At 40.6% G+C, this 18,494-nt stretch overlaps 3 protein-coding genes across 4 annotated transcripts; all 3 read left to right on the forward strand.

The window, feature by feature from the left end:
- Positions 1 to 7,384: 7,384 nt before the first annotated feature.
- LOC113134885 (protein THEM6-like) lies at positions 7,385 to 9,299 on the forward strand. Its single transcript, XM_026314451.2, has 3 exons — positions 7,385 to 7,624; positions 8,545 to 9,052; positions 9,158 to 9,299. Exons 2-3 carry the CDS (start codon positions 8,549 to 8,551, stop codon positions 9,263 to 9,265), a joined length of 612 nt encoding a protein of 203 aa, XP_026170236.1. The 5' UTR covers positions 7,385 to 7,624; positions 8,545 to 8,548; the 3' UTR covers positions 9,266 to 9,299.
- Positions 9,300 to 9,762: 463 nt separating this feature from the next.
- Positions 9,763 to 12,912, forward strand: LOC113134884 (protein THEM6-like). 2 transcript variants are annotated; one of them, XM_026314449.1, is made up of 3 exons: positions 9,763 to 9,896; positions 11,183 to 11,687; positions 12,079 to 12,912. In XM_026314449.1, the coding sequence occupies exons 1-3, from the start codon at positions 9,859 to 9,861 to the stop codon at positions 12,184 to 12,186; spliced, it is 651 nt and encodes a 216-aa protein (XP_026170234.1). In that variant the 5' UTR covers positions 9,763 to 9,858; the 3' UTR covers positions 12,187 to 12,912. The 2 variants fall into 2 exon arrangements, with proteins under 2 accessions (XP_026170234.1, XP_026170235.1); XM_026314450.1 differs by having other exon boundaries at positions 9,860 to 9,978.
- Positions 12,913 to 14,414: 1,502 nt separating this feature from the next.
- Positions 14,415 to 18,483, forward strand: LOC113133913 (tripartite motif-containing protein 29-like). Its single transcript, XM_026312960.2, has 7 exons — positions 14,415 to 15,128; positions 16,188 to 16,283; positions 16,408 to 16,641; positions 16,752 to 16,911; positions 17,003 to 17,104; positions 17,750 to 17,848; positions 18,066 to 18,483. The coding sequence occupies exons 1-7, from the start codon at positions 14,532 to 14,534 to the stop codon at positions 18,131 to 18,133; spliced, it is 1,356 nt and encodes a 451-aa protein (XP_026168745.1). The 5' UTR covers positions 14,415 to 14,531; the 3' UTR covers positions 18,134 to 18,483.
- The last annotated feature ends 11 nt before the right edge of the window (positions 18,484 to 18,494 follow it).

Genomic DNA, 18,494 nt, shown 5'->3' on the forward strand with positions numbered 1-18,494 from the left:
GGTGCTGGAGAGGAGGATCCGGCCGGTGGTCGAACCTCGGATTCAGGAGGAACAATGCGGTTTCCGTCCTGGGCATGGAACACTGGACCAGCTCTACACATTCTCGAGGGTGCTCGAGGATTCATGGGAGTTTGCCCAACCAGTCCACATGTGTTTTGTGGCCTTGGAGAAGGCATTCGACCGGGTCCCTCGTGACATCCTGTGGGAGGTGCTCCAGGAGTATGGGGTCCGGGGCTCTTTGCTGGGGGCTATCCGGTCTCTGTACAAACGGAGCAGGAGCTTGGTTCGCATTGCCGGTAGTAAGTCAGACCTGTTCCCAGTACACGTTGGACTCCGGCAGGGCTGCCCTTTGTCACCGGTTCTGTTCATTACTTTTATGGACAGAATTTCTAGGCGCAGCCAGGGGCCGGAGGGAGTCCAGTTCGGGGACCACAGGATTTCATCTCTGCTTTTTGCAGATGATGTTGTCCTGTTGGCTCCATCGAGCCAGGATCTCCAGCGTTCGCTGGGGCGGTTTGCAACCGAGTGTGAAGCGGCTGGGATGAGAATCAGCACCTCCAAGTCCGAGGCCATGGTACTCAACCGGAAAAAGGTGGTTTGCCATCTCCAGGCCAGGGGAGAGATCCTGCCTCAAGTGGAGGAGTTTAAGTATCTCGGGGTCTTGTTCACGAGTGAGGGAAGGACGGAACGTGAGATTGACAGACGGATCGGGGCATCGGCAGCAGTAATGCGGTCGGTGTACCGGTCCGTTGTGGTGAAGAAGGAGCTGAGCTGGAAGGCGAAGCTCTCGATTTACCGGTCAATCTACCTTCCTCTCCACTCTCACCTATGGTCATGAGCTCTGGGTCATGACCGAAAGAACGAGATCGCGGATACAAGCGGCTGAAATGAGCTTCATCGGCAGGGTGGCCGGGCGCTCCCTTAGAGATAGGGTGAGGAGCTCGGTCACCCGGGAGGAGCTCGGAGTAGAGCCGCTGCTCCTCCACATCGAGAGGAGTCAGTTGAGGTGGCTCGGGCATCTGTTTCGGATGCCTCCTGGGCGCCTTCCTGATGAGGTGTTCCGGGCATGTCCCACCGGGAGGAGGCCCCGGGGAAGACCCAGGACACGCTGGAGGGACTATGTCTCCCGGCTGGCCTGGGAACGCCTCGGTGTCCCCCCGGAAGAGCTGGAGGAAGTGTCCAGGGAGAAGGAAGTCTGGGTATCCCTGATTCGGCTACTGCCCCCGCGACCCGGCCCCGGATAAGTGGTAGAAAATGGATGGATGGATGGATGGATGGAATTAAAAGTCTTATCCATGACAGAAAAATATTTTCCTTGGTGTTTCTGTCATATAGGGAGTGAAGATTAATTACACTGTTTGACAGCTTCAAAAATGTACCTTCAGCTGACATTTGCATTCATTTATTTTGGTTTGCTGAAGGGTAAACAGTTTCACTTCCACAAAATGTATTGTCATTTAATATAATACCAGATGTTAAAACCTGTAGGTCCAACCATGTTTCTATGATAAAGAAAATAGAAAGATTGAAGGGGATCTGCATGTCAGACTTCTTAACCTTCACTCAGCCAATTTTATAAGACACTCTGAGGGTTTGGTTGGTTTGTTTAGTGTTGGTGGGATTTTTACATGGAACAATTGTCCTCAGATTCTTTTTACCAGTCCAGGCCTGAATCCAACATGCAGTTCAACACTGTGAAAGTGTGGCTGAGGTTCAGGTCTTAGAGCTCGAATGTTCATTAGAGGACAATGAGCGGGCGTCTCTCTCAGTCCCAGGGATCAATAACCATGTTCCACTCAAAGGCAGAGCACACCAGACCCTCCAAGGCTGTTCTGGATTTGATCCATATTCTTGCTCCTGCATTTCTGTTAAACAAGGTTTCGTGCTATTATGCAAGAGCAGCAAACAGTGTTAAACACTGTGTTGCACACTGGGCCTGCTCCCAGTGGCAACCAGGCTAAGTACTTGTGGCTGTGCCGACCTTAGGTTGTCCCGAGGTTCTGCAGGGGGGGATCTTACCCATCATAGGCGAACAGTCTTCCATATTAGTCTGTTTTTTAACTTATTTTTCTGTTACCTCTTTATTAAATTTGTCAATTTGTGTCCTGTGTTTCTGTGCTGTACAAAAACACAAGTAAATGTTCTCACACACTGTGCCTGCTCACAGTGGCGTTGAGGTCAGGTACTCGTGGCTGTGCCTCAGGTTGTCCCGGGGTTCGGCAGGGGGGATATAACCGTCATTGGCGAACCAGTCTTCCATACCAGCCTGTTTTTGAACTTGTTTTTGTTTGATTAGTAAATTCTAATCCATGTTTTGGTTTAATGCCAAACTGTGTCCTGTGTTTCTGCGTTGTACAAAAATACAAGTCAGTGTTCTCGCACACCGTGCCTGCTCACAGTGGCGGTGAGGTCAGGTACTCGTGGCTGTGCCTGCCTTAGGTTGTCCCGGGGTTCTGCAGGGGGGATCTTACCCGTCATAGGCGAACCAGTCTTCCATACCTGCCTTTTATTTAAATTTATTGAATTTATTTATTAACATTTTAATTAATGTTTCTGCCTCCTGTCAAACTGTGTCCCGTGTTTCTGCACTATACAAAAACACAAGTCAGTGTTCTCGCACACCGTGCCTGCTCACAGTAGCGTCAAGGTCAAGTACTCATGGCTGTGTGTGCCTCAGGTTGTCTCAAGGTCCTGCAGGGGGATCTTGCCATCACAGGCCAGAACCAGTCATCTGTGCTTGACCCATTCTTATTAGAGGCATGACTTTTACTTATTTTGTCTCATCAGTCCAGCTTTCAGGAGAATCTGAATGTGCACCACCCGATGAATGCAGAGTCAAAACTTATGGGACTGAGAGAGACGCCCGCTCATTGTCCTCAATGAACATTCAGTGTCTTCTGCCCCCCCAAAACTATGATCTTAAACTATAGTTCCATTCTTAGTGGCCAGACATGAGACTGTGAGTGACATGCAGATTCTCCAACAGGGCTAGGACCAGATGTCCTAGTGAGTAATACTGTCTTTATTTTATTTTTGTATTTTTAAGACTTCACACTTCTGTGGAGATTCTCAGTCATCCAGGTCATGGTCAACGTTATTCTATTTACTTTAAATCTATTTTCTGAAGCAAACATCTAGGATGTTATAAACTTTCTGGTGGTTGCTTTTTTTGTTTTTTTTTTTACTTATTTTTATTTGCTTCTCTCATTTTAATTTTATTCTATTTTACTTTTTTTTTACTTTTTTTTTTAAAATTAGGCAATTGTCACACGATTATGTGATCAATTAATATTCAGCCATGTACTGCACATGCAGTTTTTTTGGGGGGGGTTTGCAACGTACCTTCCTTTGCCTCTTTTTCTGTTTCTTTTTGCTTCTTAGCACTTTGTGATCTGCAGGTCTTTCTATTGAGGTGTTCCAGTCAATGTTTATTTTCTCTAGTTTCTCCATCACCTTCCTCATTTCACAATGATGCTTCAACATTTCCCTGTAGTTGTAGTCAGGGGGCCCAAGTTCAACTGAAAGTAAAAGAAGGGGTCATTCTGTAGTGCAGTTGTACACCAGCGACAAAGAGTCAACAGACACCATTTGTATTATTAAGTAACATGAAAACATGTTGTCCTGTCACTTCCTCTCAGCATTAAAGTACACAGAAACCACATACTGAGGATAGCATAATACAGAGCACAATTAAGGTGAATTCATTTTCTATATTAATAGCAGGGACCAAATAATTTAAGATCTCAGACTTTGTAATATGCAGTTCAAAGTGTGTGAGTAGGAGACAATGCATATGTCTATGAAACTGTATGTGAGAAATTGTAAGTTGATTTTCTTACATAAGCTGATGTAGCTCCTCATTTTACGATGGTACTCCAGGTTCTTTTCAAGCCTGTTTCTTTTAAAGCTGAGCCACAAGGCATAAATGTGTGTCCACAGAGTGACATTAGTGTGTGTTCTCTGTCTTCTCTCTGGGACCACCTTTTTTCTTCTGTCCATGTCCTCCCTATACTTCTCCGGTCCTCGTTTCTCCTTTTTCTTCTGCATTGCTTTCTCCTCCTTCTTTTGTTGTTTTTTGGCTGCCTTTTTTAGTTTTTCTCTCTCTTTCCTCAACCTTTTCTCTCTCTCTCTTTGTTCCTTCTCTCTCATCTTCATTTCTTTTTGATCCTCTTTTGCACTTTTCCTCTCCTCCTTCTCTAATCTTTTTCTCCTTTTTCTCCCTCTTCTGCATTGCTTTCTCCTCTTTTTGTTGTTCTTTCACCTCCTCTGGTGTTTTCATCTCTCTCCTCTCCTCTTTTTGTTGTTCTTTCACCTCCTCTGGTGTTTTCATCTCTCTCCTCTCCTCCTTTTGTTGTTCTTCACCACCTCTGGTGTTTTCATCTCTCTCCTCTCCTCCTTTTGTTGTTCTTTCACCTCCTCTGTTGTTTTCATCTCTCTCCTCTCCCTTCTCTCTCCTTCTTTCACCTTTTCTGTCCTATGGCTGGTCACAAGTGGAAAGGGTGATCCCTTCCCAGGGGGTGGGAGGGGCGAGGTCTTTCTATAGTGGAAGGTCTCTCACTCCTTCCTTCCGACATTTTGCACTTGAAAAACTGAGGTACAGGTCGTGTGTTGTAAAATCCAATAATTTCTCTCTTGATGCGCTCTCTAATAGAACTGCACAAAGAAAAACACACAGGGATTATTTCACTTTGAATCATTGTTTGTTTTTTTTTAAGCAGGACACAGTTTTTGACATTTCACCTTCATTAAAACTTCTAACTCAGTCAACTGTAAATTCAGACCATTTTCCACACTGTCCTCACTTAAAGTTAATGAAGACAACTGCTGGTAAAATGATAAAACATTATTAAAAATCATTCAGTTTTCTCTTTGGCATATTTTTTAAAGACTCAAGATAAGCCTGTAAAAGTTTTTGCATGATCGACCTTTTAAAAACATTTTTAATATCTAACGAACATTGTTCCACAAAGATCTATTTCCTTAAATGTCATTTGGCAAAACAAAGATAAGAGGCCATTTTGAGCTATAATCTCATGGGTTTAGTTCAGTGACATGTGATGACTTCACTCAGAAGACCCCTGAAGACCAATGAAGTTGGAGGAAAGTTTAAAGTTTTCTCCTCAATTTAAGTTAATTTCACCTTTTCCAAGTGTGGTAGCGTGTGTCACAGATTTGGGTGTCATTCGCTCAAACCTCAAAAAAGTTAAAGTGTGGAAATTCTGCAAGTGGCTATGAATTACTTGTAAATCAACACTTGCATTTTGCATTATTTAAAATTGAATAATTGACATTACATTTAATATCATATGAAAAACAGTTCTGTATACAACACAGGTAAAGACACATTTTCTAATTCAAACTGTGGTACAAGACAAAATGTGTGTTTGTTTCTCCTGTTTACAGAAAAAGATGCACATCTAACATAACATGTAAAGTTATCTGGAATTCAACAGATGAACAAAGTATTTTCCTTGAGAGAACAACAGGGAAATTAAATTTCCTTCTTCCCCAACACAGTCCAGTCATTTTCTTTACACAGAGAACAATAAATAAAAAGCAGTTTTTCTCCCAGCTGCACAGGGGTCTTACCTCTCCAAGGGTTGATGTGGGAATGACTGTGGAGTTCTATTCTGCTGCTTAGATACGATGTTCCGTTATGATGTATTAAGGGCAGAAAATCATTCTAGTGTTCTAGTTCTGCTGTTCCGATCTCTTTTAAAAAAAAACAACAGTTGATCCTGACAGATCAGGATTTCAACTAAAACCTGCTGCTCACAAGCACATTTCACTGCCCTTTGGGCCTCATTACTGCTGTTCATTCTGCAGCAGCACATACTGGAGCTCAGCCCAAAGGAAACATAACCATCATTGGAACTAATCACCAAGACTACACTCAGAAATATCATTCACATTGTGGGTTTGGACTCATTGGTTCAACTAGTCAGTGTAAAGATCATGGTAAAAATGATGATGCCACCTGTCCTCATTTGTTCCTTTAATTTGTTGTTGCACAAGGTTTTATGAACTCAGAATATTTTAGAATAATACTGTGTTTTGAACTAAGTGGAGCCTTAACAAAGCAACAAAACTGTCCCCAGATCAGATTTTCTTTAAATGTAAAAACTGAAATGTTAGAAGAGAAACTGATGAAAGTGTCACAGTATAAGGCTTTTTATCTCCTGTTGTTTGAAGGATGTTTTGCATTTGAAGCAGCCATTAGACTGAACTTTAACCCTGTATCACTCTGAGCCACAGCTTTGTCTTGTTCTCAGTGTTTTTCTGGGCCGACTGCAGTGGACTTTACTCAGATATTTAACTCTAGTCAGCAATTTGTTGGCTGTTGCATGTTTTAGATCCATTGGATGTGAATTTATTTCTTTCCAACCAAACCAACAAATCAACTGTTACCAACAAATGAAACAGGACTTATAAAGGCCCCAATAACATTCAGACATTCATCTTTTGTCTGATAGATAAATTTACTAAATTCGCGTTTCAAAGGTCTTAAAATGAAATCTAACACACCCCATAAAGAAGATTTTATTTTCATCTTGAAATCAATTTGAAAGCCTTTCGCGTATTTGTTACGCAGAGCGAAATAGGCGGAACCAACTAAAATACGCGTTTGAGGGGAGTTCATTTAACACATGCTTTCCGGCAGCTGCGTGAACCGTGGGAAAGTTTCAGCATTAGTCTTTTGCCATGGGTAAATGTAAATTTAATGACAATTGGTTACAAAATCCTAATTTTGCGCCGTGGTTAAGTCCAGTTAGTGACAACGTGTTCGAGGTCCGGTGCAGGCTGTGCAAAAAAAAAATTTAAAACTCGGAACAATGGGTATGAAAGCTTTGGAGACCCACATGCGGTGTGAAAAACACAAAGCGGCTGCAGAAATCTGCCGGAAAACACCTGGCATTTTATTTTTGTTTTACTCAATAAATCGAACGGTGTGTTTATATCAATAAACAGTGTGTTATGGTAATTGGTTGTGTTGTGTAATGTTTTATTTTATTTGTACAAAATTGGTCTTAAATTTCATTCAGCGTGGTATTAAAAAGGTCTTAAAAAGTTTTAAATCTAGCTCTTAGAAACCTGCAGGTACCCTGTTCTACTTTCTAGATAGCACTTGTGGCACTCTTCTACACTTTCTAGATTGTCATTTATTCCTGTGTACATTTACATTTTTAAACCAAATGGTGTGAATAAAGTTAAGTTCATTTCATTGATACTGATCACAGGAAAAAAATAAAAGAAGCCAATAATCGCGGCCTTTACTTCTCCACGTCACGGTCAGCTGACAGGAAATGAATCTGTGTTGCCTTCAAATTAAATTACTCTAATTTGAAATAAGTGTATCTGCTGCATCTTATCGGCCTACACGCCATGACGTATTGCCATTTTCAACAGTAAACAGATTATTTAAAGATGAAATCTTTCATTTCAAGCCTCTTCATTGACCGATAAAAAACACTGCTTTTCTTTTGAAGGCGGCAGCGGGGGTGTGCTGTAAATCAGTTTAACGCTAGCTCGACTTGAAGTTTGCACTTCACTGAGGGTGAAAGAAGCACATTAGTGTTTGACGGCTCGGAAATATCGATTGGAAACTGGACGGTTCTGAAAGCATGTAAGTGCTACTGGGTTTCCCACTAATAAACATTTTATTATCAGTTCGATTGTTAAGTTAGACTGAAAACTTGCGATACTGTCGTTGATCTCAACAAGTAGTTTTACTGCCAGCATAATACTAGCTTAACGTTACATCTAATCACCTTATGCCATTACTTTAAACTATCGTGATACTAAACTACTCTGTCTGTAGTAGTGACTAGATTAAATACTAACTTATTGGCAATTAATTCTGCACATATGACTGATCCTGTTCTGTTGTTAGCTGTCTAATCTAATACTCTGAGATAGCATGGCCTTGGTAACAAATATCCTGCCGATGTGATCAGTGTCTGCAATAATTCGAAATAATTTTAAAGTAGATTTTAAACTGTGTGGATTTAATTTAGTCTCAATGCGTGTTGAAGACATTTAGTTTTTGCAGAGAGGTTTAGCCAACAACCTGCTTTTCCTGCAAAACCTGTTCACACCAGAATGTTTTTTTTTTTTTTAAATCAGGACACATGTATCTTGAAAAGTGGAAACACTGAACCTCAGTCACACTGATCACATTGGATCTGCTGTCTGTGGTGTAGCTCCCTGTTAATAATAGAGGACACAGGGTTTATGTCAGTACTAGGCTGAACATACCCTGGATCTCACTCACTCTGGTCTGAAATGAAACAGGTGACAAAAAGCTGCAGTCAAATGTGACTGTAAAGTCATCATCATATTTATAAACATTAGGGACTTTAAAGATTTCACAAAGTGGCACATTTGAAGTTTAAGTGGGCAGAAATGGAAATTGAGAATACAAACTGACTCTCACTTCTTGTTAAACTGATTTTTAAAATATAACAATTTTTTTTATTGCACTTTTAAAGCCACAACAGTCAGTAACTCCACTGCTTCCCTTCCCTGTGTATGTCTTTTCCTTAGAGAGATGTGGTGGGTGTTGTGGGTGCTCGCTGCCTTGCTGGCCCTCTTTTGCAGTCTGGATGTGTGGTATTTCCTGCGGGTGGTGCTGGTGATCCTCCGGGCCTGGTTCCAGTCTCCAGTCCGGGACATCACGGCAGAGCAGATCATAACAGGCCGGGTCACTCCCCATGACATTGACATGTGCCATATGAACAATGCTCGTTACCTGCGTGAGTGTGACTTCGCCCGCTTCTCTCTCTACATGCGTAACGGTGTGTTCAAGGCCACGCGAGCCCTCGGGGCTTCACTGGTTGTGGGGGCCACCACCATCCGTTACCGCAGGGCTCTGTGTATAGGTGAGGGTTATGAGCTGCGGAGTCGCGTTGTCACTTGGGATGACAAAGCTTTCTTCCTGGAGCAGAGATTTGTGTCAACAAAAGACGGGTTGGTGTGTGCCGTCATGTACTGCAAGCAGAGTGTCATCCGGAGCACCCCAGACAAGATCATGCAGCACTTGTGCAAGCGGAAAGTAAGGAATGGATGTTTCTACATCCAAGTTGCAAGTTGATCATTGCTAATACATTTTCTTTTTTGGTCATTGAAGGACATTGAACCTGTGGTTTGCCCCTTGCAGGTGGAGTGCCCAGAATTTCCAGAGGACCTTCAGCACTGGGTCAAGTTCATCTCTGCCAGTAGCCAGACACTGAGGGCTGAGAGTGGATTGGAGGAAAAGAAAAAATAAGGAATTGCATGGGCAGCTATTAACACTAACTTTTCTTTAACATAACTTATTTAGCAGGCTGGAGTTAAGTTGCCTTAAAGAGACATCTGTCTTCTGTTTACTATTACTTGACTTGAACCAACTTGTGCCTATATTTTGCCTGACGAGTTTTACTTGGGTCTCAATGTTTATGGTACTTATGTCAGACACTGAAAGAACTAGAAGACCACATTGTTTTGACAGGCTGCAAACAGTTTACTAATCTTCTACACAGCAACATGATTGTATAAAGTTATTGTGCCAGGTCAGCAATAAAACATTCATTTTGAAGTCCCATTAATGCTTTCCTGTGCACACTCAGTTATGCAGAAGCTTCACAGACATAAAATTAGTCCTTCTACTTGCACATATCTAAGATTACATTTTTACTAGTGATAATATTGATTGTTGATACATGAATTAATCTCTTTACTAGTCAGGTTGTAATTTGGATATTCATTTTGAGATTATGGGTAACATGTTTTTATTTTTATTTTAGATACCTGTTGTAACATTTTTGTGATGGAAAGCTTTGACAGATGTGGTGACATCAATAATATTTAAACATGTAACCCATGGCAACAAGGCATCCAATGAAATCACGTGTCGTCAGGTATGCGGAAGTCATGTTCTCTGACTCTACCGGTTTGTTGAAGTTGCGCCCCGGCTTATGGTAGCGCAGTTTAGGAGGTGCGGTAAGTTTTACAGTGGCACGAAGACACTACTCTTGTCTTTATGTGGTTAATTGAAATATTGACCTAGAGAAGAATTAAAAAGAGCGATTGAACGCGGAGGAGTATGGTGTTTATTTGCCACAGCCGGTAGCTAGCAGCTAAGCTAACTGGTTCATTTGAATGGAGCAGCGTTAGCTTCCTAGTGCTCTCAAGGTTGAAGTGGGTGATGTTGGGAATAGGCTGTTTCCGTATTTGTAGCCATAATATATATATATATAATATAACGAGTTGATATAACAATGTTGCAACAAAATTGCGTTGTCATTGATGCGGTCAGAGATATATTTAGTTTTAACATTGATTACTAACGTAATGAACTTATAAAGCACCAAGATTAACCGCTCCCAGTAAGCCGTTTCCAGGCAAGGTGATGTTTATTTACAATATAAAAAACCCTTTACGTAAGACATAAAAGGCGTTAAAAATATAGACGGATTATTTTACTTTCCCTGTGTACTGACACAAAATGACTATAAAGAGTGGTTTAGATTAAAGGTAACCTGAACTCAAATGGAATAAACGATTCAACTGAACAATAGCAATTATATTGCATTGCATGATATTAAAATTATTTCATTTAATGAAAGGCAGTGATAAAAAGCTCTGATTTATTTTTTTTTTTTTTTAAAGTGAGGACTCCAGCAGTTTTGAATCAACAGTAGTTATCTGGTTGACTTTTTAGTGACAGCACTACAGTATTCAGTCATCCATTCATCCATCCATTCATTTCCCATATTGCTTAGCGTTAGTCTAACTCAGGGCCATGGTGTGCTGGAGCAAACAGGTTGATTTTTATGTCTTAATGTGGCTGTTACATTTTAAGCACAGTAATAGCAATGACTTTTAATCATTCTCATTTGGCTGCTAGAACAATTATTTGTTTGAGTGGAGGAAATTTGGGACATCTAGTAATTTGTTCAGTGCACTTATTTAGTGCTTGTGTGAGACTGTAGACTCCTACCTGGTGTTATTGTTGTACACATTTGTCGCCTGCATAATTATGGTAAAATATTTTGGGTTTCCTTTAAACCTAATCATATGAATGTAAAAGGAAATGGCTGTACCATTCACAGAAACTCTTTAAGCTACATGGAGGTGTTGTTTTAACTCAGCGGCATATAAGTATACTTGAGCTGTTTTAACAATGTCTGTACTCTTGTTTCAGAGAGATGCTGTTGTTGGTGCTGGGAGCCCTTCTCCTGCTCTTTTGCAGTCTGGATGTATGGTACTTCCTACGGGGGGCCCAGGTGTTTATTCAAGCATGGTTCCAACCCAGAATATGGGACATTCTAGCTGAGCAAAGTATTGATGGCATGGTCCTTCCCCATGACTTAGACTACATGGGTCACATGAACAACTCTCGATACCTGAGGGAGTGTGACTTTGCCCGTTTCCACCATTACATGAGAAATGGGCTGTTCATGGCCTCACACAAACTGGGGGCCAAAATGGTGATAGGGGCCTCCACCATCCGGTACCGCCGCTCCTTGGCTTTCTGTGAGGCTTTTGAAATTCGGACCAAAATATTGGGATGGGATGAAAAGGCCTTTTACTTGGAGCAGCGCTTTGTGTCCAAGAAAGATGGCTTCGTTTCTGCGGTCATGCTCTGTAGGCAGAATGTGGTGCACTGCAGCCCAGAGACGATTATTGAATTTGTCTGCAAAAGGAAGGTGAGAAAAAGCATAATATAGTGTTGATTATTCATACAATTCTGATTGAGCTGAACTTAATGGATATATTCCTATCAATTAAACTGCTAATTATTTTATCAGTTTATTTGTTGAATTTATAAAATGTCAGAAAACGATTTAAAAGAAAATGCTTAGCACAGTTTCGTATAGCACAGTTTTGTAAAGCCTTGGGTGATGATATTGATGATTTGTTTTTGCCAAATATCACTGAGAAAAACAAAAATATTCAGTACAATATTGAATATAGCAAAGAAAAACTGCAAATACAAAAAACTGAGAAGGCAAAACTAGGAAATATTTTGCACTTTAGTTTGATAAATGACTTGAGGAGCAATTGATGAGATTAAGGTCTTTGTCTTTATACGTGTAGATCGAGTGCCCTGAATTTCCTGAAGACCTGAAACACTGGATCAGCTTCATTTCAGCCTCCAGCCTGGCCCTGAGAGCAGAGAGTGGACTGGAAGAGAAGAACAAGTGAAGCCACCTTATGTACCATGAGTGTAGATACACATCATTTGCACTGCACGCACATATACAATATACTGTACATCCATACATACATATACACAAACAGTTTAACCTCATAGTGTTTTTTTGTTGACTTACTTGAATGGACTTATTTGTTTAGGGTCAGTCCTACTTGTCATATTTTTATGATTTGAACTGACATACTGAACTTACAGCAGCTGAATATGACAACTTGAACTGATAGGTATGGACTTTGCAATGGAATCATAATGAAGATGTTTTCCTTGAGCTTAATCCGAGGTTAAGTGTGAATAGAGTGGCTTTAGGCATTCATGTCATTTAGCAAATTCCTCTAACATCACACAAGCATGTAGAGCAAAAGTTAATATTCCACAGATTTTAATGCATGTTTAGAAATAATCAGATTTTTTTTGTGCCTGGTTCTCCTGATTAGCCCTAGCATACTGTTATAATTTCAGAGAACTATAACCATATATAAAATGTACAGTAGGGTAAAATACTGTATGTCATGAACATGAGGGCAGCACGGGGGATTAGTGGTTAGCACTGTTGCATCACTGTAAGAAGGTTCCTGATTTGAAACCTGGCAGGTGTCTTTCTGTGTGGAGTTAGCATATTCTACCTGTGTTTGTGTGGGTTTTCTCCAGGTACTCCGGCTTCCTCCCACAGTCCAAAAACATGTATGTCAGTTTGATTGCTGATTCTAAATTGCCCATAGGAGTGAGTGTGAATATGTGAGGTTGTTTGTCTCTATGTGGCCTCTATGTGGCCCTGTGATGGACTGCTGACCTGTCCAGGGTGTACCCCTGCCTTTCACCCAAAGAGAGCTGCGATAGGCTCCAGCAGATCCCCGTGACCCTAAATAGGAATAAGCGGGTATAGATGATGAATGAATGTCATGAACATGTACTAACAGTTAATTTTAATCTTCCCATTAGCTAATTGCACAAGGGGACTCTAGTAAGTAAACAACCTAAATTCCTTTTAAAAATCTAAAAGGGAACATTTATTTTTAAGGGATCATTTTATCAGTATTGTTGTTTTACTAAAATTTGTAATGCATGCATTTAAAGGGTGGCCATCTTGATCGGAATTGCATGTGATTTTAGGAGGAAATTCCTGAATCAAAGCTGACAGGCTTGTTAAGCAAATGCTAATACTGTATGAGGTTATTGGCAACTTTTCCAAACCTGAAACGCATGATAAACACAGTTTTGGGGTGATGCTTGATTTTTTTTTTTTTTTTAAAGTGAGACAGGCTTAGACTATGGAACCTTCCTTTAAATGCATCCAAGCTTTAGTTTGTGACCAAAGTAATGTACCTTTGTCTATGAAGTGCAATCACTGCAAAGTCTGGTCTGGTTTCAGTCCTTTAAGTTTTAAAATATGCACTGTCTTTTATTTTTCACTTAGAGTGTATGATTTATTTAAATGGATTAATGTACCGATTATTGTGTTTGTTGAACATTTAATGGCATTTTAAATTAAAAATACATTAGAAAACTATATTTGGATGGTAGGGGTTGCCTTGTGCTTGTCATTCAGCAGTAATCTACTATTAGTTAATGAACCAATTAGACAGAAAGTGACAGAAAAATGACTAGAAACTACAGAATCACTGGAAGAGCCGAGTAACAATGTGTCACCATGGTAACTGTCTACAAAAAATATTCATAGCTATATTCATAGCCTTAGATTGGAAACTAGAATAAAATATCTTCATTTTTTAGTAAAAATAAATATAAGCTAATATAAATTAAATGATAACATTTTTTAAAACCAAAATCAGGTGCCAACATTATAGTGGGGAATGAGAGAGTAGTATAGTGGCAATATTTTAAAAGGAAGGTGAACCCATTAGGTTTTATAAAGTGGCAAGTGAGGGGAAACAGCGCCACCTTTGGGCCAACTTGCACTACTTAAGAACAACAGATTTACTTAAAGTAAATAAATTAATACATGCTTAGATGTGACTACTGATGGCAAAAAAAAACCATCATGTGTGAGGCATTTCATCATTACAGCACAATGCCCGTGTTTCTGAAGAAGCTAAAACAATGGTGCCTGAAAGTTGGTTAGTGAACACTTTTTATAAAATAACATCTACATAATTTTTCCCGAGACATTTCTTAATTTAGTGGCGATTAAATATAGCATCACATTAAAGTTACATTATTTTGAAGGTTCGGGTTTTTAAAAAATTAAATAACCTTCCTTCCGCTTCCGACGACGCCCCCTTTTTTCACTTCCTGTAAACAAAGCAACAACGGCTGTGTGTCGGGGCCAGGTTCCTGTGTTTTCTCATTTTCTACCTCCACTTCAGCGTTTCCGACGATGGCCCAGGCCGGAGTGGTCCTAGACAAGGACAGTTTCAACTGCTCGGTGTGTCTGGACGTGCTGAAGGATCCCGTGACCATCCCCTGCGGACACAGCTACTGCTCCGGCTGTATCCAGAATTACTGGGACCAGGACGAATACCTGGGGCTCTTCGTTTGCCCGCAGTGCAGGCAGAACTTCAACCCGAGGCCGGAGCTCGCCAAAAACACAATGCTGGCCGACGTGGTGGAGACATTAAAAAAGAGCGGACTCCAAGAGGCCACCACGCCTGCGAACCAAAGTTTTGCTGAGGCCGATGATGTGGAGTGCGACGTTTGCACAGGCAGGAAAAATAAAGCTGTCAAGTCCTGCCTGGTGTGTCTGGCCTCCTACTGCGACGTCCACGTCCAGCCTCACTACGAGTCTGCTGCTTTCAAGAAACACAAGCTGGTGTCGGCCACCAGGAAACTCCAGGAGACCATTTGTCCCCGACACAACAAGCTGCTGGATGTGTACTGCCGCACCGACAAGCTGTGCATCTGCTACCTGTGTTGGACAGATGAGCACAAGGAGCACGACACGGTGCTGGCTGAGACAGAGACGCAAGAGAAGCAGGTAACTGCGCATCTGACATCTCACATGAATGTGTTTTATATTATTCACTCATATTTACTGATGCATCCATCGCTTTAATGTTGCAGCTGGTAAAAGCAGAGCTAATGTTAACTACCTTATATACTTTTATTTTGAAGTACTTCTGAATTTCCTGGTGAGGATCAGTAGGATTTTCTGATTATAGTGTATTTTGTTTTATATGTCTAATTCCACGACATAAGTAGTGACTAAAGGTGTCAGATACATGTAGTGAAGTAAAAGTATACGTTCCTCTGGAATCGAGTGAAGTTGAAGTAGCAGCTCAGTACTATAGTTGCTTCTCATTGTTGATAGGAAACCTATATTTAAACAAGTTAAACTAACTTTATTTGAAGAATAACTAATATAAGTATGACAAATAGAAATATACTACACATTATTTACAGTTACATAACGCATTCCTGCTACTAATCTATAGTAGTCTAATTTTAATTTCAGAACTTTTGTGTCGTGTACTGTGTTGAGTTGGGTCTAATGTGGTCTATATTTCTCTATTTCTATGTTTTGAAAAGTAAAATAACCCAGTTACACAAATCTGAAGTGCTGCCATGAACTCTGTGGGGTCTCTGTGTTTGTGTAGTCCTGTGTTCAGATGAAGAAAAAGTAGTGACAGTCTTTATTTTTGGTAAAGTTAAAGTGGAAAAAGTCTCTTGATTGTCTTTGGTTTGTAGTTTAGGTTTGACGGACCTGTGTAGAGTGAATTCTGGTCAGGATTTGATCTGATGTCATCCAAAGGGAGAAAACCCTGTTTTAACAAATAGAGTATAGGATTTACAAACCTGAAACGGAGTGTAAACAGTGTCAAGGCTTTTAAATGGTGTAATAACTGAAGGCCAGTCAGTTCTATAGCTAAAGTTTTCCTTTAACCCTTGATTTATAACCTGTGTTACACTAACAAGTGTGTTAAAAATGGCTATTTTTGTATATGAAGACATACAGAAGATGGACACAATAACATGAACACATGATGCTCAGATTTTCCACTTTTCTAAAAGTGACTTTTTCCATGTTTTTCCTCAGAGGCAACTCAGTGACATGAAGCAGAGCTCTCAGCTTAAAATTCAGCAAAGAGAAAAGGAGGCGCAGGAGCTGAAGCAAGCCATTTTCTCTCTCACTGTAAGCTCTAATACTCACTTTGGTCTGGTAGATAATTTTGGAATTTACGATTTTATCAAACATACAGCTGCTCAATGATAGGTTTTCTTGTCCCTGGTATTCACTGCTTTGTGTCTCACTCTAGCGCTCTGCTCGGGCAGCTGCTGAAGAAAGTGACGTCGTCTTCACCGAACTCATTCGGTCGATGGAGTTGAAGCGTTTTGAAGTGAGAGAACTAATCAAAGCTCAGGAAAAGATGGTCGTCAGTCAGGCTGAGTTGCTGTTGGACAAAATCCAGAAGGAGATTAATGATCTGAAGAAGGACGAGGCTGAACTGGACAAACTTTCCCACACGGAGGACGATGTGCATTTCCTTCAGGTAATACCACTCAGAATTATGGGAGTTTTTTTTTTTTTTCTTTCAGATCTTCCGGACAGTAACTCAGCAAAAACGTCATTCCCTCTTGGTCTCTGTGTTTGTGACTCTAGAGCTTTCAGTCTGTCCGTGCTCCACCTGTGCTGTCAACATTGCCTTTAGTCAATGTTGACCCTAACCTCACATTTGGCCCAGTGATGACCGCTGTGTCAGAGTTTAAAGGACTGTTGGAGGAGGTCTGCCAGGGAGGCTTTGTCAGCATCTACGAGAGAGGTACATACAAAGATTTTTTTCAAATGTATGTTTCTATCTGATCTAAATTATTCTCTTTAGGTGATTTTGTCTTTCTTTCTGTCTTTTGTAGTGAGAGATGTAGCAATTGTAGCACCTCCAAATCCTGCTGCCCAGATTGACACTACACATTCTGGTAATACTGGCTCAACTTTACAAATGGAAGCAACACTGGGTGAGTCCAGTCTCTAAGCCTTGTGTTTTATCAAATGTTTTGGATAGGTTGGTCGCACTTTTGCCTCACTTATTAAAACTGTTAAAACGCCCTCATACCACACTGACGAGGTACGTTTATCGCATCTTTATTGTCATATACTGAGCTGATGTTTAACTCACATCCATGACAACGCTGTGTATTGCAATCAAAGCTTTATTTTTCATGTTTAAGGGTTTTCTTATCTAGCTGGAGAGCCTAAGAACACAGGCTGACATTCATTTCAGACCTAGATTCAATCAGGTTTTATCTACCTAATCGCACCTACACAGTTTTAACTGTGGTCCCTCAGATTTCATTTGAATTATCATTAAAAGCAGAGCCGTGTTGTTTTTGTAAACTTTTAGGGGTGTGTTATTTTGAACAGCTTGTTAAAAAAAACAGAATTACATTTTATCTTAGGCGGTATTAAGGTCTTGAAAAGTTTTATATTTAACTTTGTGAGCACTTCCTTTATTATGCAGCACCTGACTCCACCACAGCACCACAAGCTCACCCAGCTTGTTTGTTTAGAGTGGAGTGTGCTGAATCAGCACTAGTGGAAACCTGACAGTTCAGACAGCTGACAGTCTGAAGCATCAGTGTTTGTTCTCTTTGTGCCTGCAGTGAGCCCTCCACCTGGCCTGGACCAAACTCTTGTGAGCCCTCTCAACCCTTTCCTCAATCCAGGACCTGCTGTGTCCACATTTGCCTTCTCACCGTTTGGTAAAGAGCTCCATCATCAAAAAATACATGTATTTCAGAATTTAAGGGACTAATCAGTTTTATATTAGCAAAACCAATGCACATTGAATCACAAATCCTATCATTTTAGTGACAGAAAGAAAATATATATATTTGTGAGCTCACCTCCATGTGTTGATGATGATGATGTGTTGCATCAGAGTGTTACAGAATAATAATTTGTCTTCTCTCTGCTCAGGCACCAAACTCTCTTCAGGATCCAGACACAGGCACCTTCAGAGACGTGCCCACCCCAGGCGGAAATAGAGTTCTGGTGGCAAAATCAAACTTTCACATGCATCTATATGAATCTTACAGTAGAGCTCTCTGCTCTTATTTCTCTCACGAATGTGTATTGAATTGTACATCTTTTGTCATTAATTTATTTGCTATAGTTGGATTTCGCATTATAGTGCAGGTAGGAAAGAGGTAGGGAGGCAAATGGTAGTGCCACTGAAGACCACACTGACAGTGCATTTACTTTAAGTATTAAGCAACCAGGATCCAAAGGAGGATCAAGCTCACTACTTATGTCAGTATTTGCAAGAACATTGCTCTGATATTTAGTAAAGTTTTAGTTTTTGTGGAGCTTTGCTTATATGTATATATATATAAATATAAAATGAAA

Source organism: Mastacembelus armatus, chromosome 17 (assembly GCF_900324485.2).
Source record: "Mastacembelus armatus chromosome 17, fMasArm1.2, whole genome shotgun sequence".
In the NCBI taxonomy this organism is placed as follows: Eukaryota; Metazoa; Chordata; class Actinopteri; order Synbranchiformes; family Mastacembelidae; genus Mastacembelus; species Mastacembelus armatus.

Excerpts from the sequence above, each read along its gene's own strand:
- LOC113134885 (XM_026314451.2), top strand. The coding sequence starts at position 8,549 with ATGTGGTGGGTGTTGTGGGTGCTCGCTGCCTTGCTGGCCCTCTTTTGC. Across the intron at positions 9,053-9,157 it reads AGCACTTGTGCAAGCGGAAA|GTGGAGTGCCCAGAATTTCC; the intron begins GTAAGGAATGGA and ends TGCCCCTTGCAG.
- LOC113134884 (XM_026314449.1), top strand. The coding sequence starts at position 9,859 with ATGGCAACAAGGCATCCAATGAAATCACGTGTCGTCAG. Across the intron at positions 9,897-11,182 it reads ATGAAATCACGTGTCGTCAG|AGAGATGCTGTTGTTGGTGC; the intron begins GTATGCGGAAGT and ends CTCTTGTTTCAG. Across the intron at positions 11,688-12,078 it reads AATTTGTCTGCAAAAGGAAG|ATCGAGTGCCCTGAATTTCC; the intron begins GTGAGAAAAAGC and ends TTATACGTGTAG.
- LOC113133913 (XM_026312960.2), top strand. The coding sequence starts at position 14,532 with ATGGCCCAGGCCGGAGTGGTCCTAGACAAGGACAGTTTCAACTGCTCG. Across the intron at positions 15,129-16,187 it reads CAGAGACGCAAGAGAAGCAG|AGGCAACTCAGTGACATGAA; the intron begins GTAACTGCGCAT and ends GTTTTTCCTCAG. Across the intron at positions 16,642-16,751 it reads ACGATGTGCATTTCCTTCAG|AGCTTTCAGTCTGTCCGTGC; the intron begins GTAATACCACTC and ends TTGTGACTCTAG.